The sequence below is a fragment of the Carassius gibelio genome, chromosome B14 (assembly GCF_023724105.1).
Source record: "Carassius gibelio isolate Cgi1373 ecotype wild population from Czech Republic chromosome B14, carGib1.2-hapl.c, whole genome shotgun sequence".
NCBI lineage: Eukaryota > Metazoa > Chordata > Actinopteri > Cypriniformes > Cyprinidae > Carassius > Carassius gibelio.
In genome coordinates, this window is record NC_068409.1 from 17,065,165 (window position 1) to 17,091,841 (window position 26,677).

General features: G+C 36.0%; 2 protein-coding genes across 2 annotated transcripts in view; both read left to right on the top strand.

The window, feature by feature from the left end:
- Window positions 1-23,172, top strand: part of LOC127971515 (copper-transporting ATPase 1-like) — a 28,231-nt gene extending 5,059 nt beyond the window's left edge. The window contains exons 3-23 of the mRNA XM_052574566.1: window positions 452-917; window positions 2,887-3,558; window positions 4,228-4,431; window positions 5,669-5,832; window positions 5,906-6,067; window positions 7,174-7,250; window positions 7,463-7,685; window positions 8,934-9,167; window positions 9,363-9,454; window positions 9,539-9,666; window positions 10,956-11,110; window positions 12,112-12,246; window positions 13,373-13,567; window positions 13,646-13,828; window positions 14,948-15,158; window positions 16,878-17,024; window positions 18,428-18,570; window positions 18,659-18,862; window positions 19,450-19,567; window positions 20,429-20,531; window positions 21,606-23,172. Of these exons, the coding sequence (XP_052430526.1) occupies window positions 452-917; window positions 2,887-3,558; window positions 4,228-4,431; window positions 5,669-5,832; window positions 5,906-6,067; window positions 7,174-7,250; window positions 7,463-7,685; window positions 8,934-9,167; window positions 9,363-9,454; window positions 9,539-9,666; window positions 10,956-11,110; window positions 12,112-12,246; window positions 13,373-13,567; window positions 13,646-13,828; window positions 14,948-15,158; window positions 16,878-17,024; window positions 18,428-18,570; window positions 18,659-18,862; window positions 19,450-19,567; window positions 20,429-20,531; window positions 21,606-21,879 (4,290 nt within the window). The 3' untranslated portion in view covers window positions 21,880-23,172. The remainder of the gene's footprint in view (window positions 1-451; window positions 918-2,886; window positions 3,559-4,227; window positions 4,432-5,668; window positions 5,833-5,905; window positions 6,068-7,173; window positions 7,251-7,462; window positions 7,686-8,933; window positions 9,168-9,362; window positions 9,455-9,538; window positions 9,667-10,955; window positions 11,111-12,111; window positions 12,247-13,372; window positions 13,568-13,645; window positions 13,829-14,947; window positions 15,159-16,877; window positions 17,025-18,427; window positions 18,571-18,658; window positions 18,863-19,449; window positions 19,568-20,428; window positions 20,532-21,605) is intronic.
- LOC127971522 (GDNF family receptor alpha-4-like) overlaps window positions 1-26,677 on the top strand; it is a 236,256-nt gene that overhangs the window by 95,344 nt on the left and 114,235 nt on the right. The gene's annotated exons all lie outside the window — the stretch shown is intronic.

Genomic DNA, 26,677 nt, shown 5'->3' on the forward strand with positions numbered 1-26,677 from the left:
TGATCCCAATAGAATATATCACCCCACCCATTACGAGGTAATTGTTTTGAATGTTGCATTAAATTAACAGCGTGTTTTATAGGTTAAAATCATGCTATTAACAACAGAGTAAATCATAAAAGTTGTTTCCTAAATGCATAACCTAAAAAAACTCTTAGTCCAATGAAACTATGTATTTTGGTATGCATCTACAGTAATCTTGCTGGAAATGTCCTCAAGAAGGCTAAATGATGTTCAGCGGTCCATCTAAACAAATATCATGCATTAGAGCACATGCTTTATTATGCAGTCAGCTGCTGTGTAATGAGGTGTTGTGCAATCACAAGAATGTGCAGCATTTCTAGTAACCGGAACAATGCTGCTCTACGAGTTACCGTGTGACTTTTATCAGACAGTTTACTGTTTTAAGAAGACAGATTAGCATATTTATGAGCTTTTTCTTGTTCCGCAGGTGTCTCTGGAGCAGAGTAATGCAACTGTGACATGTGACCAAACCCGCTATGGTCCAGAATCCCTTGCAGAGGCCATTGAAGACATGGGCTTTGAGTGCAGCCGGACAAACATCACGTCAACACCAGTCCAAACAGAAACCAAAGCCTTCAGCACAGCAGACTGTAGCACAGACTCTATCCAGCAGGCACGGAGCGCGCTGGGACAAACTAAAGGGGTGTTGGAGACGCAGGCGAGCGCTGATAACCAAAGCCTGGCTGTTACGTTTGTCCCGTCTCTGATCAGTGCGGAGCGGCTCGGGGACGTGATGAGCTGCCTGGCTCCTGAAGCACAGGAAGGGCCGAGTCCTCGCTCCTCCGGCGGAGTGGAAGCGGTGAAAATGCGTATCGAAGGAATGGTTTGTCTGTCCTGCACTACAACCATAGAGGGCAAGATCGGGAAGTTAAAAGGCATTGACAAGATTAAAGGTAAGAAGCCTGAGACATTGAACTTTGACATTTACTGGTGAGGCCGTAACCAGAGCTGGGTCGATTACTTGCGTTTTGTACTGATTACAGATTAAATGATGAAAATCATAGTTGGTAATGGAATCTGGGTTACTCATTTGAGGCATTTTAATACATTTTAGAATTTTTGGTAACATTTTAGTAAAAGGTTTCATTAGTTAACATGAACTAAGCAAGAACAATCTGTCTACAGCAATTGTTAATCTTATTAGGGCCCTATGAAATCAGTTAAATTTTTTTCCAAATTCAGTTTTTTTTTTTTTTGTAAAAATTTTTGGATTCTGCTTTTTTTTTTTTTTTTTTTTTTTTTTTAATTGTATTAATCAAAAAGCATGTCTAATTAATTAAAATCATAAGTTATACAATTTCACATCAATTTATTAAAAGTTTAACAAAAATTATGTTTGGGGCCCTATGATATGTTTTATTTTTTCTTCATCGTATGTTTTATTGTTAATTAATTCAGTGTTTTAGCATGTCTAATTATTTAAATGCTTAAAGCAACTTAATTTATAAAGAGTTTTCTTACAGTAGACTTATGAAATTAATTTTTTTTTTCCCTCTCAGAAATCCTGTTGTGTTTTCACATTTTTCTAGTTATCAAATGAAGTCATAAAACATTAATTATTGATCTTTTACTGAAAATCAAGCAAACATTATTTTTTGGTAAACGGAGGGGGTTTACTATTAATAATAAAACATGGAAGAAATGTTGTGTGATTATTCCTTAAAAATAATGTTTTTCTTTTTAGTAGTAGTAGCAGAATGCTATGTACATTCTGCTTGAATGGATGAAAAAAAAGCTCAGTGATATTAGATACAGACATTTTAATAACATAACGAATAAAAATACCACCATATATAGGCTGAAAAAAATGGACATCGGCACACTGTAGATCCAAGCAAATAATAACCATAGAACGTTTAATGCTTAGCCAATATTAGAACGTTTTTAAAATGAATAGGAAAATAAAATAGGCCTACATAAATTACACAGTTTAAATAAGATAAAACCTTATAAATAAGAAGTGAATATAAAATAAAAAACTTCCAAAAAGACCTTAGCCTCAGCACTCATTTCAGCATTTATTATACTCAAAAATCAGCATTTATTAGCATGTAGCTGCGTTCAGTTTTTAATTATAGTGTATGCTCTCTTTTAAAAATTATTTATAATTATTATTTTTACTTAATTCAAATAAATATTTTAAGAAAAAACAGAAAACTTAAAATAAATGAATTAAAATGACGGTGGGGCTGGTGTCACGATGGGAAAGTGATGTAACCGTCAATACCGTTTATCGCGGCAAGTCTACTTTAAACAAAACCGGACTTTTATTTTGAAGGGTTGCCATGAATACCTTTACTGTTCTGTGTATGTGATATGATGCTAGTTTTACTCAAATGATCCAATGCTAATGAAGCCGTTCTCCGATCAGTTCTGGAGATGTTCCTCGTGTGTTCACATCCTCATTTAGTGAGACAGTAGACGCTGAAATCCAAAATCAAAAGTTGTGCTTGTTAACATTATTTAATGCACTGTGAATTTGCCTGAACAATTAATAACTGTATTTTCATTACCTTACATTAACAAAGATTAATAAATACAATAAAGTATTGTTCATGTTAATTAATACATTAACTTATGGAACCTTATTCTAAAGTGTTACCCTTTTTTTCAACTTGTTCTAAACTTACCATTATACGTAACATTTATATAAAAATTCAAAGAGAACATTTATTCAATTTTTTGATCGCAATGTCATAAAATTGCATATGATGTTTCAAGTAAATATCTACTTTGTAACTAGTTTCACCCAACACTGTTCTCAACCAATATGACCACCGTTGCATGAGCAAAAGAGGAGTGTGCATATTCTCATTAACGCTCACTAACCAAATTAATTTGGTTTTGTCCTTGCTTTTTCAGTCTCTCTTGAGTCCCAGGAGGCTGCTGTCCTCTACCAGCCCTGCATCATCACGCTGGATGAGATCGTGAACCAAATCGAGGTGGCTGGTTTCAAAGCCATTGTTAAATCCAAACCTCGTCAGTTAAAGCTTTCAGCAAGTGAAGTCGAGCGCCTGCTCAGTTTTCACAAACAGACAGAGGAGAAGCTTTCGGAGCCGTCCACAGACTCCAGCATCACCACAGTGTTTCAGGTCACAGGAATGCACTGCAGGTCATGCGTGGTCAATATTCAGGACAATATATCCAAGCTGCCTGGAGTGAGTTCGGTCGTGGTGTCCTTGGAGAACACACAAGCTACGATTGAACACAACCCAAAACAAACCTCAGCGCTGGAGCTACAGAAGGCCATCGAAGCCCTTCCTCCAGGGGACTTTAAAGCTGTCCTCCCAGCTTCCCCGGAGCCAGGCTTCCTCCAGCCGCTGGGATCAGTCGCAGAGATCCACATCGAGGGCATGACCTGTGGCTCCTGTGTCCAGTCCATCGAGAGCATGATCTCCCAGAAGAGAGGAGTGAGATCCGCTCAAGTGTCACTGGCCAATCATCAGGGAACCTTTGAGTTTGACCCTTTAGTGACCACTTCTGAGGAGCTGAGGGCCGCTATAGAGGACATGGGCTTCGACGCTTTCCTCCCTGGTAAGTGCTTCCAGTTACAGATAACGGCTCTCCATTGTCCCAAATATGGTGCTTTTTGGTCATAAATACATCTGATGCAATGAAAAAAGCAATAAACCTCAAGAAGCCATGGTTTACGGTGAATTGAATGGAGACTTAAGCATCCGTACATTTATTGCTGTTCACCATACTTGCCAAATAAGTTGAAAAATGTTTATAAACTTTTTTTTTTTGTGTGAGTAAAATATGAACCAGATATTATCTTGACATGTTTTATGAGGTTCACTGCATCTTTACATTTGTCTCTTTCTGTTAATGTTTGATAAAATCTTACTTTAGGATAGTGTAGTTCATTTGATTTAACTAAAAGAAAGGAACAGATTAATGAAAGTAAAAATTCCAAAAGTAGAAGTAAAAAAAAAAAAAAAAGAAAGCAAAAAAATTCAAAAAACCCTGGAATATTAAAAAAAAAAAATCCTGGAATGTTTCGAAAATTTCTGGAGTGTTTACAGAATTTACTGGAAATTTTGCACCTTTTTTGCAACCCTATAAATTGTTTTTTTTCATGTTATGTCATTGCTTTGGGGTGCAGATTATTTAATTTCAGAAAACACAGCAACAATGTCCTACATGTCATTTCCACTGAAACCAATATCAGACACTTTTAACTTTGTCCTGTCATGTTCACAGAGACGAATTCACTGGTGCCTTCGGTGGTCAAAAGCCCATCTGTCCGGAGCTCGTCGTTATCTCCGTTATCTCTGAAAGAGAATGAAGCAGAGAGTGACGCTGAGCCTTCAACAAACACCGTCTCCAAATGTTTTATCCAGATCGGTGGGATGACCTGTGCCTCCTGCGTGGCCAACATCGAGAGGAACCTGAAGAACGAGCACGGTATCCCCAGAGCTGTTTCTGAGCACACATCATCCAAGAAACTCATTTCAGATCATGTATTCTGAAGACTTTTAGTTCATTTTTCAATCAAGCTTGTTTTAAAATTACCATTAAATGCACCACATTGATATAAAAATATAAAATGCATTAAACATTACACCAGGGTTTCCCACACTGTGCTTAATGTAAGAAATTAAGTGGGTTTCTAATAATTAATAATTAATTAATGGGTTAAGCTAATAATTAAATCATAAAATGTAAAATAAAAATAATTTAAATACTAAAAACCTTTTAATAATATTTTATATTTTATATAAAAATACAAATATAGAAGATTTATTTGTTTGCCTGCAAGCTAATGTGATCGTTGACCATCAATATTATTTTGATGAAAATGAATTTGGTAGCATGAATAATTTCAGATAATGTATTCTGACTACTTTTAGATCACCTTTTGAATCCTTAAATGCATAAAATGCATTAAAAATTACATTACACCAGGGTTTCCAAAACTGCGCATAATGTAAGAAAAGCAGTGGGTTTCTAATAATTACATTATTAATTATAATGATTATTTATGTAATAATTTTTTAAAAAAATATTTATTCTTTATTTAATAATCATTATTTAATTAATATTTATTTTTGTAGAATTATTAATAATTATTCTTTTTTTTTTTTTTTTCCAGACTGTGCTTAATGTAAGAAATGCAGTGGATTTCTAATAATTAATAATTAATAACTGGGTTAAGCTAATAATTAAATCATAAAATGTCAAATTAAAAATAATGTAAACCATAAAATCATTTTAGTAATATCTTATATTATAAGATAAATATTGAAGGTTTATTTGTTGACCATCAATATGATTTTTTTTTTAGAAAGGGAAATTAAATTAGGGAGTATGAATAAACTACTTGTATTGTGTGAATGATATATAATCATGCAATCCATTAAAAAGCAATGGTAATCTGATTATTATGAGCATTTTAAAATGTAATGTACTCAATTTTTGGAATCAGATCACGTAATTCAGATGATGTAATCAGTTTCTATCCAGCGTTGTTTGATGGACAAAACAGAATCATGCTTGAATATAATTGCATTGTATTAAATCATAATGAAAGGAATCAGAACACATGTCATAGTATTCGGTCGAATGCTTATTAACATACACACATAGATTAAGATCTAAGTTCGGCTGTGTTTAATGATGCACCATGTGTTTTATTTCTCAGGGGTACACTCAGTTTTGGTTGCACTGATGGCCAGTAAAGCCGAGGTTCGCTACAGCCCCTCGATCATCGATCCTCAGAGAATATCAGAGTTTATCCGAGAGCTCGGCTTCACGGCGTCAGTGATGGAGGATTACGACGGCTCTGACGGGACCCTGGAGCTTGTGGTTAGCTGTTGTTGATTTGTGACCCATTTTCTTATCAGCACAAGATTGAGGATGACGTGTCTGTGTTTAACAGGTCAGAGGGATGACATGTGCCTCCTGCGTTCACAAAATCGAGTCTAACCTGATGAAGCAGAAGGGCGTCCTCTATGCTTCAGTTGCATTGGCAACTAATAAAGCACACATCAGATACGACCCAGAAGTGACCGGCCCGAGAGACGTGATCCGATGGATAGAGGTCAATTCACTTTCATGTTCACTCACACTCCCATATATATATATATATATATATATATATATATATATATATATATATATATATATATATATATATATATATATTTACACTTAAAGTTTGGGATCAGTAAGACGTCTCTTCTGCTCATCATTTATTTGAACAAAAATACAGTAATTTAACAAAATGTTATTAGCATATAAAATAATGGTTTCTATCTTAATATCTTCTAAAATATAATTTAATTCTGTGATGCAATGCTGAATTTCCATCAGCCATTACTCCAGTCTTCAGTGTCACATGATCGTTCAGAAATCATTATTATTTATTATTAGAATTATCAGTGTATCAACATTTGTGCTGCCAAATATTTATTTTCTGGAAACTGCGATGCTTTTTTTTTTCAGGATTCTTTGAGGAATAAAAAGTTTAAAAGAACTATTTATTTAATGTATATATCTTTGCTGTCACTTCTTAACAATTTAACACAACCTTGCTGATTTTTTTTTTTTATTTAATTAAAAAAAAGATAGAATAAATATTTACTGGTGGTGTATATTGTTAGAAAGATTAATATTTTAAATAAATGCTTTTTTTTTTATTCTTTAAAGAATCCTGGAAAAACGTATAACAGGTTTCAAAAACAATAATATTATGATATAACAATAATAAATCAACATATTATAATGATTTCTGAAGATCATGTGACACTGAAGACTGGAGGAATGATGCTGAAAATACAGCTTTGAAACACAGAAATAAATTAAACTTTAATGTATATTAAAATAGAAAAACGTTATTTTACATCATAATAATATTTCACATTATTAAAATTTTTCCTGTATTTTTGATCAAATAATTGCAGCCGTAATGAGCAGAAGAAACTCCTGTAAAAAACACAAATCATTCTGATCCCAAACGTATAAAGTATAATAATGCGTGATCGTTTTTACACCGAAAGCTCTGTTTTTACTTGGCAATCAGTTACTGAAATGTGTAACAAATGTGTCAACATATTCTGGAACAAAGCTATAAATAATATTATAGGGAACTTAGTCATCATTTTCTAGCGTGTGTTCTGACACGAACTTCCCTTTTTCGACGGACAGAACTTGGGATTTACAGCCTCTCTGGTGAAGAGAGATCGTTCTGGGAGTCACTTGGATCACAGCCGTGAGATCCAACAGTAAGTACACGACCACTTCATAGGAAGCTTCAGAATTAAGACACATCCTCCTGAGATTTACATCCTTGAGTACAGGCTTACAGCAGTGATACACATCTGTCTGGTGCATTTACACTGAAACACAATGGAATGGAAAACACTTTCAGTGAGAACGGTGTCTTGAAGTGCAGCTGTTAGATCACAGCTAATGTTTGCGTCCTGTTTCCTGGCAGATGGAAGAGATCGTTCCTCATCAGCTTGTTCTTCTGCGTGCCTGTCATGGGTATGATGATCTACATGATAATCGTGGATCACCAGATCGAGATGTCCCACCATCACAACGCCTCGGCCGAGGACCGAGAGAAGGTCCACTCCTCCATGTTCCTGGAGAAACAGCTGCTGCCGGGTCTCTCCATCATGAACCTGATCTCGTTTCTCTTCTGTGTCCCTGTGCAGGTCCGTTACCTGCCAGTTTTGGGGCTTATTAAGCCACTTTCTGTGTTTGAAGGGGTCATATGATGCGGCTTTCCTTTCTGCTGTTTGTGCATATGTGAGATTTAAGTTAAGACTCGTCCACGCTCTCCTAAAATGCATTGTGTAAACACACTCCACTTGTCTTTTTAGATTTGCACGCCCAAATTCAGTTCAGTATGATTTCATCTAGTGGTTTTAATGATGCATTAATCCAGATGATGTCCATATAGCAGAAATGTACGGTAAAAATCAAACGATTAGTTAATGTCATGTAATCAAACAGACGGTGTTTATATGTTGCTTTTAAACTTACAGCATGATTTGGTAGTTTTGCAATGTAAAAAAAAAAACTAGAAAACTTGTGTAAACTAAAAAAAGAAAGAAGGCATAATTTATATTCACACTCTAGTACTGTTGTTGTGGAGAAGCTGTGTGTTTCCAAATATGGTAAGGGGCGTAACATTTGTCACACGCTTGAGGTATTCAGCCAATCACAAAGCACCAGACAGCTGGCCAATCACAGCACACTGTGCTTTTTTTTTCAGAATGATGAGATTTTTAAAAATTTACATGTTTCAGAAAGACTGGTGAGAGAGGACCAACAATAATGGACAGTATGTGAAAAAAAAAAAAATATATATATTTTTTTTTACCTTAAACTGTGTAAATGCATTGCATTTCACCAAATACACAAAGTAATGCTCTTTTTAGCAGCATCATATGACCCCTAGAAGTTCCTTACTTACTGAAGATATGCCAAGACTTTGGTGTAAGTGACCCTGGACCACAAAACCAGTCAATTTTTCTAAACTGAGATTTATACATCATCTGAATGAATAAGCTTTCCATTGATGTATAGTTTGTTAGGAGGACAATATTCGTCTGAGATGCGACTATTTAAAAAACCTCGAATCTGAGGGTGCAACAAAAATCTAAATATTGAGAAAATAGCCTATAAAGTTGTGCAAATGAAGTTTTTACCAATGCATGTTACTAATCAAAAATTAAGTTTTAATATATTTACCGTAGGAAATTTACTAAATATATTCAATGGATCACGATCTTAACATCCAATGTTTTTTGGCATAAATGTACAATCTTTGATTTTGACTCGCACAGTGTATTTTTGGCTATTGCTGCTATAAAAAGGTTTAGTGCTCCATTGTCACACGTACTTTATGAAAGCTCTGTTGTATTTATTCACCAAACCGGTTTGTCTTTCTTAAATAGTTTATCGGTGGCCGGTATTTCTACTGTCAAGCCTATAAAGCGGTCAAGCACAGGACGGCCAATATGGATGTGCTGATAGTTCTGGCCACAACGATTGCATTCACATACTCCGTGGTGATTCTCCTGGTTGCCATGATCGAAGGAGCCAAAGTGAACCCCATCACCTTTTTCGATACTCCGCCCATGCTGTTTGTCTTCATCTCGCTGGGCAGGTGGCTGGAGCAGATAGCAAAGGTGAGCAAGAGTTTCCAGTTACACAAGCTATTCATCTGCATGCTCGTAATTATTCAGGCATTTAGCAAACACTTGAATCCAAAGCGACTTACAAATAGATGCAATCGAAACCAACAAAATAGCAACGATATGCAACTGCTGTGATAAGTGTCAGTTAGCCTAATTCACTATAATCTAATCTGTCTTGAATCGCAGAGTAAGACGTCGGAGGCTCTGTCCAAGCTGATGTCTCTACAGGCCACAGAGGCCACTGTTGTCACACTGAAGGATGACATGTCTGTGAGCAGGTTTGTGCTTTTAATCTGATTCTCCTATTAAACTGAAAGCACAGCTGACTGCGTTGCACATGTATGATCTCGTGTGTCTCTCAGCGAGGAGCAGGTGGATGTGGAGCTGGTTCAGAGAGGAGACGTTGTGAAGGTTGTGCCCGGAGGGAAGTTCCCAGTCGATGGCCGAGTGATCGAAGGACACTCGATGGCAGACGAGTCTCTCATTACAGGTTTCTCTTTATTAATATGAGAGCAATCGAACGAGGAAGGATAATTGTTGTGTGTTCCACATACTAGGGTTGCACGTGATTTATTGAGAATAATCATCTGTGATATTTGCCAGGCGGTTATTCACCTTGAATACGATTCATGTGCCACTTGCAATTTCTAACAAACATCCATCCACAAGTGTTCATGGTTTACGGTCGCCAGATGTCAAGAGTTTAAATCCCCCCCAATAAATGTTTTTGTTTTTGTTGAATCAATCCATTAGGTATATTACTGGGGGCTTATAGTTGAAAACGTTGAGACTATAGAGGAAACCAAGTTAGGAATATGTGATGTTTATCGACTATAATAAGGTAGTGATTTTTGCTTTAATTAGATGTTCGCTGAAATTCTTGCATATGTTACTCACTTTGCGGAAAAAAAGACAACTTGATAGTCCAAAAGCATTCACTGTTTGATGAATCCTATTAGAATGCAAGTAGAAAGACCCTACAATTAAAGTTATGAAAGCAAAAAAAGTTTTTTTTTTTTTTTTTTTTTTAAAGATTTATATATTTAAAGGGTTAATATGACGATGCTAAATGGAACATATGTATTTGGTGTAATGCAATGTGTTTGTGGTTTAAGGTTAAAAAACATACATGCTGTAAATTATTGTCGCTCCTCTGTGCCCCGTCTTTCTGAAACACCTCAATTTTTACAAAACTCATCGATCTGAAAAGTGAGGTGTGCTGTGATTGGCCAGCTATTCAGTGCATTGTGATTGGCCGAATACCTCAAGCATGTGACGGAAATGTAACGCCCCTTTCCATATTTGGAAACACACAGCATCTCCACGACATGACGGTGGCAGCAATTCTGATAGTAATTTTATATAGTTATACAGTTTAACAAACAAGACGTAAACATTGCGCGACACTGTAGCCACAATATTCCCTTTTTTTTTCATTTTGCCAATGAAAATAGTTCCAGTTAAAGCCTGAGAAGAGCAACACTGCGTGTTTCGTTCTTAAATGAACCTGTTTTAGAACGAATAATTTAAATCAATGATTCAATAATCCACACAGTTGCTTGCTTTGTCTCTAAATGAATCAGCCGTTTTGAACAAATCATTTGAATGAACGATTCAGTGACTCACTCGTTCAGTCAGGGACTTGCTGCCACCTTCTGGTGGTTTTGGTGTCATTTATTTAACCATCACAGGCCAGCCAAGATACCAGCACAAGAACACACTCAGCAAAGTGTGCAGTGACTGAAATCTAGAGTAATAATGATGTGTCTCGTGGTGTAGGTGAAGCCATGCCCGTCACCAAGAAGCCGGGGAGCACCGTGATCGCGGGCTCCATCAATCAGAACGGCTCTCTGCTGATCAAAGCCACTCATGTGGGCACAGACACCACCCTCTCGCAGATCGTCAAACTGGTGGAGGAGGCGCAGACCTCGAAGGTGCGTCTGTCAGCTCAGCATCTGCTCTCACAGCATCTCTTTCTAAAATAACAGATTCTGAATCTGCAGATTAATGTGCATTTATTTATTTGCAAGACTGAGATAGTAGTTCTGCTGGTCGTACTTGCAATTTGAATAAGTTTCAATTTATTTAATGTTTTTTCAAATATATAAGATTTATGACAAAGTCTGAATAATAAAAATTTATAGTGTAAACCGTAGTTGATAAATGATATTTTCCTGGTTGCATTGGCAGTTGAAATAAAAAAAGAAGCTATCAAAACTATGAAATAAAACAAATAGATTTAGAAATGTTTTGTTGTAATAAAAAAAGGTTTTTGAAAATGTAAAAGTGTATTTGTTTTTTAAGTCTTTAGAAATTAAAAACAAAATAATTTTTAAAAAATTAGAAACAAAAGAATAAAAATGTTTTTAAACACTTCAATATCTGGTTAAAAGTACTGTAAAAAATATATTTTTATTTATTTTTATTTTGTATGGTTTTTTTTTTTTTTTTTTTGTACTCAAAGGTTTCTAAAAGTCTCAATGACTTTTCCAGTAATTTGTGATTTTATTGATTTTGATAATTATTTTTTTTAAATATGTTTTACTACAATTTCTATTTTAGAGGAGACATAAACAGAAAAATGTGTATTCATTCAAACATTTTCAGATAGTTGTTATCAAATTACATTACTTTTCCAGGTCTAGAAATCACACTTTTTTTTTTTTATCCTAACTTTCTTATTTAAAATAATTTAATTAAATATATGTAGGTTTCTGGTTGTTTTCCCATTTGTTGTTTTTGTTGTTATTATATTAGCTTTGTGTTATTTTTAATAATTTAATGGTGTCCCTGTTTGGGAAGCAGTGCTTTAAATCACAAAGTTTAAAATTTTTAATAAGAAACAAACTTTTGTCCAAACATTTATTTGACAAGTATACTGGATCTGCATATCTAACCGTTGGTCTTCACAAAACCTTTTAAACTTTAATCTCAGGCTCCCATCCAGCAGTTTGCGGATAAGATCAGCGGCTACTTCGTCCCGTTCATCGTCGGGGTTTCCTTCCTGACTCTCATAGCCTGGATTCTGATCGGATTTGTGAACTTTCCGCTTGTGGAGAAGTATTTCCCTGTGAGTGAAGCTTTCTCTGTAGATCCCTGTTCGTCTACGGTTGAGCTAGGATGCAATTCAGAAAGTATTTCAGTTTTTTTCTCTAGACTTCAGTTAGTTTAGGTTTCAAGCCTAATAGCACATTGAACTCTTTATTTCAGAAGAGCAAGAAAAATCCAGCTTTACGTGTTTTTATGTCCCTTTAAAATAATTTATACTTGAGGATTTTAAAAGGATAGTTTATAGTTGATTCATAAAATGCAAATGAATGAAAAAAAAACATATATTGATATATTGAGGTCTTATGAAGTGAAACGATTGGTATGTGCAAGAAACTGAACATTATTTACAACATTATTATCCTTCGTATTGAATAAGCATGTGTTCTACTAATGAAACACTGGTGTCTCATATTTTAGAGCAGTCAAGGAAATTTAAGAAAGAAATTAGTTAAATTTGTATGTGTGTGTGTGTGGAAAAAAAGAGAGATGTAATCCCGTTTGTTAAAATTTTCAAATGTAACTAATTTAATTACAAAAATTTTCTCAGTAGTTGATTACAGTTGCTTTTATTTTGTAATTAAATTACATTATTTAGCTACACTGCACTGCACTGTTCTTAACACTGCATACATGAACAGACATGATGAATGAAGGGTAGTTATTAATCTTTATGCTTTCTCAATATGTAAAAAGATGAGCCAATGAAGGCTATTTTGTAAAACATCCACGTTATACATCATTGGGTGCTTTGATAATATAATTGTGTATGATATTATCATTGTGTGATTATGTAAACAAACCAGGAGAAGGATCAGTTTCCCAGTTTGTCTGAGGCTCTGGATTACAGGTAATAATGTTTTGAGTAATCTCAGTTTAGTTTCTTGCACATACTGATCGTTTCGCTTCATAAGACCTTAATATATCATCACGAGCCATATTCCTTAATATGCTTTTCTTTAACTCTAAATTGAAATTGTATCAGGCCCACGGTGTTTCAGCTGATAATCTGAAAGGAGCTAACGTCTTGCATGGTCTGAGGATGAATGAAGTACCAGCAAATGTTTATTTTTGGCTGAACGGTTCCTTTAATGCTAGACCAGGTTGTGTTCTTTCTTTGAACAAATGGTGAGCGTCTCTCTCTGCAGGGTTATAATAAGAGCATCTCTGAGGCCGAGGCGGTCATCCGCTTCGCCTTCCAGGCCTCCATCACGGTCCTCTGCATCGCCTGCCCGTGCTCTCTGGGTCTGGCCACCCCGACCGCGGTGATGGTGGGAACCGGTGTGGGAGCCCAGAACGGGATCCTCATCAAGGGAGGAGAGCCGTTAGAGATGGCACACAAGGTCAGAGACGACCGCTGAGTTTAATGCTGCCGCCGTTTTATATTATAGACTGTTTTATAAACCCGTTCATGCTTACAGATTCAGACTGTGGTGTTTGATAAAACTGGCACCATCACGTACGGCGCTCCCAAAGTGGTCCAGGTGAAGATGCTGGCCGAGGGGAACCGGATGCCACGCTCCAAGCTGCTGGCGATCGTCGGCACTGCTGAAAATAACAGTGAACATCCGCTGGGGGCTGCCATCACCAAATACTGCAAACAGGTCTGTTTTGACTTCATGGTGTGTCGTTTCTTTACTTACAAACTGTGGTGGGGGTAAACTAAATTAGTTTGTTAAGGGATAGTTCACCCAGCAACTGAACACAAAAGAGGATATTTTAAAGAATGCTGTCAAACAAACAATTTCTGGTCCCCATTGACTTCCATTGTATTTTATTCCAAAGTCAATGGCTTCCAGCAACCGTTTAATTACCAACATTCTTCAAATATCCTCTTTTGTGTTCAACACAAAAAAAAAATCAAAAACAGGTTTGGAAACATTTGTAATGATTTATTATGTAATTATCAATGCTATTTATTTACTGATAAATATAATTTTAAAACATTTTAAAGCAAAACATTTTAATTTCTAAAACTGTTGCCTATTGACATTTAAAGTTTACTGGAAATATATTATAATCCATGAAAATGTTGAATACATTTACTTGTCTTTTTATTTAAAGAAAAAAGTACAGTGCATTTAAAGCCATGATTATCAAAAAATAATAATATTAAAGTGCATCTACATGCAAGACTAGGGTCATTAGATTTATCAAAGAACATTGATAATAATCAGAAATATATCTTGAGATTTCTGAAGTTTGTGTGAAGATGAAAACTGAAGTAATGATGCTTTGAAAAAACAGGAGAAAGTACATATAATATAATTAAATAGAAAACAGTTTTAACCCCATAACTGTCACTCACACTTTTGGAAAACGTAGTCTTGAAAGTGCGATCCAAACATACATTTTTATAATTCATGAATGAAAACATTTTGTAACATGATATTGATGTAATGCAATGTCTTATTTTAAAAAGTTTTTTTTTACAATTTTAACAGACAGTTAAGAGGTTAAATTGTATAAATATAAATATTTTTTTACTGTATTATTGCAGAGCATAAGAAACGTATTTCAACTTTAAAACAGCAGCATATGTAAATAAATAAATTATACATTTGCAGTAAAAACAGTTTCTAAAAAAAGTGTAGAATGTTTCAGTACGGCTTGTTTTTTTTTAATGTTGTGACTGTTTTAAGCATCAGTTCCTGTATCGGTGCTTGATTTGCATAAGAGTGTGTATTCCTCATGTAGATTCCCAATGCCTCTTCTGTGTTCAGGAGCTGGGGTCGGAGTCTCTCGGCACCTGTACAGATTTCCAGGCCGTGCCGGGTTGTGGGATCAGGTGTCTGGTCAGTAACACAGAAAACCTGCTGAAGAGAGACGACAGCGACAGCGAGGAGAACCAGCGCAATGCCGTCTTGATCCAGATCAGTGATACCAGAGCGCACAGCAGTGACCACCCGCTCATCATGGACCCGCAGTCGCTCGGTGAGTGTCACATGACCACTTCTGCAGGATCCCATTGGCTGCATACTGGAAATATATACAAATCGGAGTGTAATGGTGTGTTCAGTAGATTACATATTACGGTATTCGGTATTTATACCGAAAATTGTCTTTTGGTTTGGTATTCATGTTTACTAATCAAATAATTACAAAAAAAAATATGTTGGAGCTCGATAAATGGCTTCTTTCTGACAGGAACGTGATCATCACTTCCTCATTACAAATAAACATGAATAAACATCTCCTACATCTCGTGATCACTTAATCAGTGTTTAATTCATGGAAAGATGTGATTAAAACGGCTTGTGTGTCACATTGCATTTCATTTACCTCAGGCAAGTAAGTCATCAGTTTCCACAGCTCGTCAAGTCTAGAGGAGAGCATTTCACTAAATATAAAACTATACACTCATTATATTTCAACTGTTAGAGAGGTCTTCATTATTTAATTAAGGCTATATTTAAATAATTTTTTTATGAAACAAATTAGATAATTTAGAAGTTAATTTAAAAACTTTTAAATTTACAATATATATAAAAAATGACAAGTGACATGTGCAAGTGACACGAAAAACGTCCCACAGCAGCAGTTCTTAACTTTGACAGATTACACTGAGGGTGATATAGTAATTTATAACTGTACGGTTCATTCATCTACTGAAAACAGAATCGACTGGGTTTTCAAAATCGATATTGGTTCGTAAAAATTAAAATATATTAAAATCGAGAAATCGATTTTTATTGTTTTACCCAGTCTTAGCATATTTGTTGTTTTTAGTATAATAAATAAATAAATGCATGAGCCTATATGCTCGTCCTGTAGTTTCCTTATTTAAAATGAGAATGTGAACGCAAAAAAAGATGGACAATGTTCAAGTGCCCCATTATGAATAATAAAAGCTTCATATTTTGGATTTTAGAGTCCCAAACAATATGTTAGCATGCATACAAGGTCAAAAAACACTTTTATTGTCTAAAAATATGCATGTATTTTTATGTTCCTTGCTCAACAGCTCCTAAACTATTTGCTCAACGATTCATTTTTCCAAACCCCTCCAATGCATGACGCTAATTTGTGGTGATTGGTTCTTATTTTTATTGGATCATGCCTGACAAAGCAGCGTTTGTGAGCGCAGTGCTGCTTTGTTTACAGCCGTTAGCGAGGAAAACGCTATTTGTGAAACCGATAGTTACGGTCCTTGATTCTGATTGGCTGAGCCACTCTACAAACATACACCTTTGTTTACATTTGTGTGTTGCTCGGCAACCTCTTTGTTAGAACTGTTTCTGAGGAACTACATTGTTTGGCGGAAGAATACTGTTTTTATTAATATCATTAAACTTTATTTGCTGTTTTATTTTGTGAAACCTTACTACATATAGAATAACCATTTTATAAAGCAGTCTGCTTTGCATTGTGTCTAACAACGCTGTATAAATTAACTGTAAACCATGGCTTCTTGGGGCTTTTAAAGGCTTGGGGTTTGTTTTAAAAATGACTCGTTTTAATGATTCAGAGTCGACTCTTTCTTTTGAGAGTCAGTAACTGTATACAAGGTGGAGTTTCAGATTTAAAACTTCTCAGGATGTTTTCATTCACTTAGAGCTGTGTTATATTACAATATATAATAGGGGGGACTTTAAAATCTAATGCAGTCTGTAGTGTGAACACACCATGATGCTTGTGTTTGCGGTGTTTCAGCTGTCGTCCAGACGTCCTCGTTCACCGTGCTGATAGGGAACAGAGAGTGGATGAGGAGGAACGCGCTGCAGGTGCGAGCAGATGTGGATGAAGCCATGACGGAGCACGAGAAGAGAGGATGCACTGCAGTGCTGGTGGCTGTGGACAGTGAGTGAAACAGCACACAACAGTTTGATTGTAAAAAAATTGTGACAATCTTTCTGACATCGGTAGATTTTGTTTTTCGGTGACTAATGATGCATTTAGTTCTAGGGCTGCCGCTGAGTAAATATGTGACCCGTTTTGGCAAAAAGAGTTGGTGTAGGTAAACTGAGTAATTCATTAAAATACCTTTAAAATGATATATGATTTGTTGGAATATAATGGAAAATGACTGAGCTATAGCCGTTTGAAGGCAATAGGATGGAGTTTTCTGAAGATGTCTTTGCAGATGTCACTCAGCGCGACCGTTTTGTTTTCTTTAGCATGGGTTTGAAAATCATATTTCATTGGTTTGGACTCAATTCGATATGTATTCGCAAAAATAATCCTACAACTTGTGGTGAGAAGCAGCTTCAGACATCCAGAAGTGAGCAGAGAAAAAGCCACTCCTCTCAGAAAACATACAAATAAAGATAATTTTAGATGTTTAATTACTATTTGGAGCAGAGGAATCTCATCTTTGTGGAAACCTCAAAACTTCTTTTGTCTGTAACTCAAAATTAGGCCTTCACATATGTTTCTAGTCAACTAATAGTCATTTAGGCCTATATTAAACCATAATAATCTTTAAGACTCGAGCACAACACATCACATTTAGAGAAATGCAACTTTCATATGGATTATTTGTTTCTGATTTGAATTGGTTTGTTTAAAAGTAGATATTTTATTAATCTCAGGTATTGTCACTTCGCTTTTTTTTTATTACTGTACTTCCACTTAAGCACAAATCATAGACAGAAAATGTATCAAATTAAAAAGGGGGGATTTAAACTCCTAACATTTGGCAACCGCTACCAAGAAATCTTGTGGAGGCTTGTTACCAATGCAAAATAATGAAATATTTTCAGGATAAATAACCAGTGGGCAAAATATATCAGAAGACTGTGGTTTACAAATCAGAAAAAAAGGCAAAAATCGTGATGATAATTTAAATTACAGTTTATCGTGTAGTCCTAGTGGTGGTGTTCATGTGCATTAAACCTTTTCTGTACATTTCTGTATTTTATTTGGCTAAAATACTATCCAGAATCTGAAGTTGCAATAAAAAATAAAATCAAAATATTGAGAAAACCGCCTTTAAAATTGTCCAGATTAAGTCCTTAGCCATGCATATTACTAATCAAAAATTTGGTTTTTATATATTTTACAGTAGGACATTTCTAAAATTTATTCATGGAACATTATCTATACTTAATATCCTAATGACTTTTGGTATAAATGAAAAATCTATCATTTTGACCCATGCAATGTATTGTTGGCTAAATATACCCCAGAGGCTTCAGACTCTTGGTCACACATGGAAGTTAAATAATTGCAACTGAAGCAATTGTGTGCGGTTTCCTTCTCAGATGAGCTTTGTGCAATGGTGGCCATCGCAGACACGGTGAAGCCTGAGGCCGAGCTGGCCGTCCAAACCCTCACAGCGATGGGGCTGGAGGTGGTGCTGATGACGGGAGACAACAGCAGAACCGCCCGAGCCATCGCCGCCCAGGTACAGCACCCTTTAACATCCCCTTCAGTGATAGCTGTTGTCTTTGAGCGGTGATTGTGTAGCTGCTGAGGTTGTGGGGTTTTTCCAGGTGGGCATCAGGAAGGTGTTTGCAGAAGTCTTGCCATCTCACAAGGTGGCGAAAGTAGAGCAGCTCCAGCTGGCGGGGAAACGCGTGGCGATGGTGGGCGACGGAGTGAACGACTCTCCAGCGCTGGCGATGGCTGATGTGGGCATCGCTATAGGCACGGGAACAGATGTAGCCATCGAGGCAGCCGACGTGGTGCTCATCAGGGTATGAAAATAAATCAATGCATTGCATAGTTTGATCGCAACATTGCTGTTAATAGTGTTTGTTTGGATAAGTTCGTTTCTGGCGTATAGACATCAACTTTGATAAGCAATTACTAAATGTAATGTAGAAACTTAATTTTTTATGCAAAACTGCTTTGCATTGATTTTCATCGTGAAAACGGGTATACAAAAATAAACTTGTATTGAATGTAATGAATCAGTCAACTCACGATCTGATAATTTTAAAAAGATGAGATTATACAGTCAATTAAAAGGTGTCCTTCAATTTGGCTGTTGCCACACGTGGAATTTAAAATTTAAATCACGATCCAAACAAACATGCAACACGAGCAGTCTTTAATCTAAATTAGATTGTATAATTTTATTAGAATATACAAGATAAAAATCTGCCTGATTTTTTACAAATTGATTTATTTCTTTATTTGCACAAAAGTAGCATTTTTAACCATTTGTAGGACTAGGAATTTTAACCTTAACTCAAAACTGTATGGTTTAGATTAACACAAATTTCGTGAGATGGCACTTTTTGATTCATCAATTTTTATTTTTATTTTCTGTTGTAAACAGAATGATCTTCTCGATGTTGTTGGGAGTATCGATCTTTCTAAGAAGACCGTGAAAAGAATCAGAATCAACTTTGTATTTGCACTGATCTACAATCTTGTGGGGATTCCCATCGCTGCAGGTGAGAACAAATAAACCAAATATGATTTTTTATTATATCAGTATTATTGGCACTTTCCGCAAACAGGTTACAGAATAGAGCCTGAAACGCTTAATATATGAAGCCAACTAGTGGTGAGAGGGGAAAAAAGCATTTTCTAAAAACCTCCAGAAAGTATTTTCATTTTGAACAAATTATATTATAATAACTATATTTTTTGTTCGAAAGTTTGTGGTCTGTAATGTTTTTAATTATATCTCTTCTGCTCATCAAGGCTGCATTAATTTGATCAAAAAAACAGTAAAAAAGTTAAATAATATTAAAATTTAAAATAGCTGTTTTCAATGTGGATATATTTTTATAAAATGTAATTTATTGTTGTATTTTCAGCATCTTTCCTTCAGTCTTCAGTGTCACATGATCTTCAGAAATCATGAAAATATGCAAATTTGCTGCTCAAGGAACATTTGATTATTATTAATTCTAAAACTGTTTATTTTTTGCTGAAAAGAAAAAGTTCTAGGGAACAGCATTTATTTAAAATATAATTTTGTTACATTATAAATATATCTATATAATATATCCATACTTAAAAAAAAAAAATAAAAAAATAAAAAAAAAAGACTGACTGACTGACTGAATTCCCCCCAATGCTTAACAGTTCCTTTCCCAATAGAATAAAATAGGACACGTTAACGTAAATAATGTTGCACAAGTGTTAGTTTGTAGCTACTTTTCATTGAAGGTCAGTATTATGTTGGATAATAATATATCAGTTAGGTCTCACAGCAAAAAGCATGGAATTTTTTGCATCTAATGCTTTAAAAAGTATCCGGACACTATTATTGCTGGAGTGTCATTATGGGATGCTGTTGTGTGCAGGTGTGTTTATGCCGGTGGGTTTGGTGCTTCAGCCCTGGATGGGCTCTGCTGCGATGGCTGCCTCCTCTGTGTCTGTAGTGCTGTCCTCTCTCTTACTCAAATGGTAAACCTCTCTGATCTTCACACAGTGCGGTTTTAATAAAAATATTTGCATGCTTTAGTAACAGGCTTTATTATATTGGACTTCCTTTAGATATGTTTCTCGTATGCATATCTAACTTAGTTTCGCTTTGTAGTGTATTTTTAAGGTTAAGTATCTTGAAGAGTAAATTAAACTAGAAAGTAATTGGTAATCTGATTACTTTTTTAATGCATTAATCAGTAGGGCTGCCCCCTAGTAGTCGACTATTCATTAGCCGACAAGAAGAAGCTTGGCTTAGTTGCAGGAAAAAAAAAAATCCACTGGCGAAGACACACAGTCTGTGGCTAACAGATCGCTAACAGCTAGTCTTTAGTAATGCGGTACATTGGGCAGGACATCCAAACAATCACCTATCATTCATCAACCTCAGTTATTGCTTATAATCTGTAAAGACTGTTTTTTGTGTGCACTTAAAATACTGTGCTTTTGTAAAATAAAGCAAGCAGGATGCGCTTTCTGCCGTCTCTGTCTCTGTGAACTTGAGACGAGGAACCTCCGTTTATATATCTTTGCCTTACAGAACTTCAAAAAATACTTTTTACTTGAACCAATTCAAATGGGAAACAAATATTTTCAGATTATGTAATCTACTGCGAAGATGACGAGTCAGTGTAAGTGTCTCAGACTACATCTCTGATCCTGAAAACAAAGAAAGCACCAGTTTATCAGTGAATTATCTTAATGTTAATGCAGTCTCCTTAATGTTTTCTTACTGTTAGACATCATTACTTCTGGTGTGCTGTGGCAAGCGTTACATCTGCGCTTAAGCACTTATTTGGCTATGTAGGCAATTAAAGGCTCATTTTAATGATTTAAGTGTTTTATTAATAAACGTGCGATTAGTCGACTAATGCTTCAAATAAATGACTACTATTCAACCAAATAAAATCCTTAGTGGAGGGCAGCCATAGTATTTTACATTACAATTGTAAAAAAGTCATTTGTAGTGGATTACGTTTTTTGAGTCACTTACCAAACACTGGTCGTGATCATTTTTAGACCCTCAAATTTGACCCTCGTTTCCTGTTTCTGCAGCTACACTAAACCCAGTGCTGAGAAACTGGAGAGACGCTTGGGCGAGGTGAAAAGACACAGCAGCCTGTCGGATGTCAGTGTTCACATCGGCATGGGAGAGCTACGCCGGCCCTCGCCCAAACTCAGTCTGCTCGACCGCTTCGTCAACTACAGCCGGGCCTCCATCAACTCCCTGCGCTCCGACAAGCACTCGATGAACAGCATGGCCCTCAGTGAACCCGATAAACACTCTCTGCTGGTGGGAGACGCTCACTGCGAGGAGGAGATGGTCTGAGCTTTACCTCAGTGCCTGTAGACGAGGGGCGTCCCAATTCAGTCGCCTCAGGAGAGGTTTGTCACTGTGATGCTGCATGGATCCGCTAACACAGCTTTGGCTGTCCGGCCGTTCAACAGGCTCTCCGTTTACATTACGAGTATTGTTGCTGGCCAATTTAAAGGGATAGTACACCCAAAAATTACAATTATGTAATTTAGTCACATTCAAGCACAGGTATTTTGCATGTGTTTGTGACCAAACTGTTGCTAAATGCCATGAAAAAAATGGAAATAAATGGGAATCAGAAGCGTTTGGGTTACTAACATTTTCCTCGGTTTAGAAGAACAAAGCAACACGGGTTTTCATTTTTGGATGCACTGTCCCTTTAAAAATGACAATCCTGGGAAGGAAAATAAACTACAAAAAAAAAATACATATATATTTGTGAAAATAGCAATTTAAAAGTGATTTATTGTGTTTTATGATCATGATTAAGTGAATATTTATTACATCTTTTATTTATAGTATATTATATACTTCGTTGTGGGACATGAAGGAATGCGAAGATTTCTTTTAGAGGTGAACAAATGAACTCTACTTTCATATTTTCCTCAAGTGCTAAATGCAGTACATTCCAAAGAAAGCAGCGATTGTGATGAGGTCACAAGTCAATGACCAAGAAAACGCTAAACCATTTTAAGTGTCTTTTAAGATTCAGCATACAGTATTCGTTTTATTGTTCTGCAACACTTGAGCTGCCTTTGCCACTTATAAATGTGCATTAGCTCAACTTTAAGATTTTAAATTCCGTTTTTTTTTTTTTATATTATTAATATTTTTTTTTTATCTTCATCTGATTTCAAAACCCAGTGGTTTGTGTGAACTCTGTGTGATTGAGCGCAGCACATTTATATTCAGCCGTTTGTGCATTAATGCCCTTAACGGATACAGATATATTCAACATGTCACAGCACGACCGGAATCAGGTTACTGAAACACATTACTAATACATTCTAAGCTTTTGAAAATGAGCCAAAATATATACATTAAAAAATTACCCAGAGGAAGTTTTGTTACTGTGTTATTTAAGGTCAATTAAGCGATGCAGTCTTCAAACGAAACAAGTACACTCATTAGTAGGTAATGATTAGTTGTTGCTTGTTTTTGCCAAATGTGTTCAAAGTGGAATGACAATGTAAACATCCTGGAATTGTGATTTATGCACTTGATTGTTTTTCTAAATGTGGTCTGGGATGATTCTTATTGTAGTTTTGCATCTTATTCTTTCAATAAACAGACAGTTTTTAATAAGCCAGCGGGCATTCATTAACTTGTTTTTAACTTGCGTTGTTTAAAAAAAAAAAAAAAAAAAAAAATCTGATTAGCGTTTTGGAAAATTTGTAATTTCTAAATTTCTGTAAAATTCGGAGGTGTGAACCATAGCGCACATAAAATTAAATAAGCTTTCAATTTGTCAACATTAAAAAAGAAAGTGAAATTTTGTTTAAAGAATGACTTCTGTGTGAACATTTTTAATATAAAGTTGGAAATCAATAATAATAAATGATCATATATAATAAATGATAAGGCAGAAATTATAAAATATAAAAAAATTTCGTTATCAACATTAACTGCACTGAACATTTCATAACACCAGGGTTTCCCAAACTGTGCTTCCTGAAAGAGGGCTTTTTTTTTTCGGAAGGAAAATTTAAGAGAAAAAAACATTTTTATGCAATCTAATTAAAAAGCCTTAAAAAGACAATTTAGAAACCCCTGGGATTTAATAATGGCGTCTACTATTGAAAAACTTTTTAAAACCATTTTGATTTGAGTTGTAGACACACCTTAAAACATATATTCATAGCTCCAAGAAAATAAAAAAGGCCTTCAGTGTGGCCAAAGTACGTTGAGCACTTCTGACTTTATGCTCATTTTGTTTATTGTACAGACAATGGTCTTAAAAAAAATTAATAATAAAATTAGTCCCAAGGTCGGCCCGTGTCTGACCGCTTTATCAGAATTACCGACCCGAGGCCACCCCGTCTCCCAAAACAGCTTATGTACTACGGTTTCATCTATTAAAAATAGTTACGTTTTGTATGTAATGGAAAGTGATTTTATTTTGTTTCGTTTTTTTAAGTTAATTTCGAAAAACGTTTGGATCATTCTTTTGTTCGTTAAATATGAGTTTTTGTTTTTTAAAGTAATGACCAAGCGGCCAGCGGCAGACACTAAGCTGATCGTATGTTTGATCAATTTAGCCTTCTCAAATCATCACTAAAATAAAATATATAGATGTACTAAAACAGTTCAAGCATATAACAATGTTTAAACGTTAAACTAGTAAATGTGCCAATAGTTTGTGTGGGACGCTTCAGGACATGGAGACTCCAGCGTGATCACTTGCATGTTTTCAGTGGATACGCCGTCATTTTTGCTCATAAGGTAAGAGTAACTGTAAAGAGTCTGCTTTTATTTTTGTTCACTCACAATATCAACAAAACGTTGTGCTTTTATAAAATAAAGAAAACAAACATGATGTGCTTTTTGCCGTCTGGTCTTGACAAGGAGTGCTTCACAAAAATAAACCAAAACTCAACGGATACATGCCTCACAGACATGATAGATCAATTAGGCTAATATCATTGCAACTTAATTGGTTTACAATAGAATATATGCACATGCATAAAAATTAAGAATCGCTGCAGAAAGTTAGAAACATATTTGCTGCATAACGGACATCAGACATAAAAGGTCTCAATTAAATGAGTGCACATTGTCACATGACCAGAACAGTGTATTTTCTGTGTGTACCATGAGAAGATGATGGCTGCAGCAAAGCTCCAATACGCCAAAAGGCTAGTAAAGTATGATAACAAAGCATTTCAAACCAGTTAAGTCCACACATCACTATTATACAGATAATGACACAGAGATTATATAAAACAGAGATTACATAAAACAATATCAGAGATGCTCTTATCCTTAAAGCTTTGACAATATCATCTGAATCACTTTTTTTCCAGCTAATGCATAACAACAAGAACAATCATGTCTTTTAGCTTTTATTGGGTCAGACTAAACAAGCCTGAAGAAGTTTAACAGTTTAATAAAGGTAACCGTTTGACAGCCATTTTCTATAAAAGTTGGCAATTTGAAGAGATGCTGCAAATTTCATTAAATTGTGCAATCTGTGTAGTGTCTATTAACTCACTCTCATGCACATTTCTTCTCCCTCTTTATGTTTTGTTCATTTTCTCCACTGCTCTTAAGTCTCTAAAAAGTCTTCGTACAAACTGATCCTTTCTGAATTAGTTTTTATTTACTATGATCTTTTCTTTTATTTTAAGAGGAAACATATTTCTAAGAATTTTCTTATTTTTGGCTTTGGTTTTGGATTGGTTTTAATCTTAATGTTCTCAACAGTTCTCATACATTAGATTAAGTGCTGTCAAGTAATCGCATCCATATTAAAAGTTTTTGCTCAAAAAATATATTAGCTATTATCAGGGGCGGATCTACCGGGGTGGCATAAAAGAAAGCCTTGCCACCCCTGCTGCCACCCCAGTTGGCAGCAACGAATTAAAGGTTATGGCCAATTTGAAAATTTATGAGCCGAATCTTTCCTGATTCCTGATCCCGCTCTGAACTCCCAAACTGACTCAAATGATTCGCGAACCCGCTTTGAACTCCCGAACTGACTCAAATGATTCGCGAACTCGCTACGAACTCCCGAACTGACTCAAATGATTCACGAACCCGCTGCGAACTCCCGAACTGACTCAAATGATTCGCGAACCTGCTACGAACTCCCGAACTGATTTAAATTATTCGCGAACCCGCTACGAACTCCCGAAATGATTCAAATGATTTGCGATCCACAAACTGACTCAAATGATTTGCGAACCCCCTACGAACTCCCGAACTGAGTCAAATGATTTGCGATCCCCAAACTGACTCAAATGATTCGCGATCCCGCTCCGAACTCCTAGAAGCGTGCACTTTTTAGGTGCGATTTGTTTAGTTTCTCAAATGATTCGCGATCCCGCTCCGAACTCCCGAACTGATTAAAATGATTCACGCTCCGAACTCCCGAACTGATTAAAATGATTCACGCTCCGAACTCACGAACAGACTCCAATGATTCGCGAACCCGCTTTGAACTCCCGAACAGACTCAAATGATTCGCGAACCCGCTCCGAACTCCCGAACTGATTAAAATGATTCACCCTCCGAACTCCCGAACTGATTAAAATGATTCACGCTCCGAACTCACGAACTGACTCAAATGATTCACGCTCCGAACTGCCAAATTGACTCAAATGATTCATACTCCGAACTCGCAAACTGACTCAAATGATTCGCGAACCTGCTACGAACTCCCGAACTGATTTAAATTATTCGCGAACCCGCTACGAACTCCCGAAATGATTCAAATGATTTGCGATCCACAAACTGACTCAAATGATTTGCGAACCCCCTACGAACTCCCGAACTGAGTCAAATGATTTGCGATCCCCAAACTGACTCAAATGATTCGCGATCCCGCTCCGAACTCCTAGAAGCGTGCACTTTTTAGGTGCGATTTGTTTAGTTTCTCAAATGATTCGCGATCCCGCTCCGAACTCCCGAACTGATTAAAATGATTCACGCTCCGAACTCCCGAACTGATTAAAATGATTCACGCTCCGAACTCACGAACAGACTCCAATGATTCGCGAACCCGCTTTGAACTCCCGAACAGACTCAAATGATTCGCGAACCCGCTCCGAACTCCCGAACTGATTAAAATGATTCACCCTCCGAACTCCCG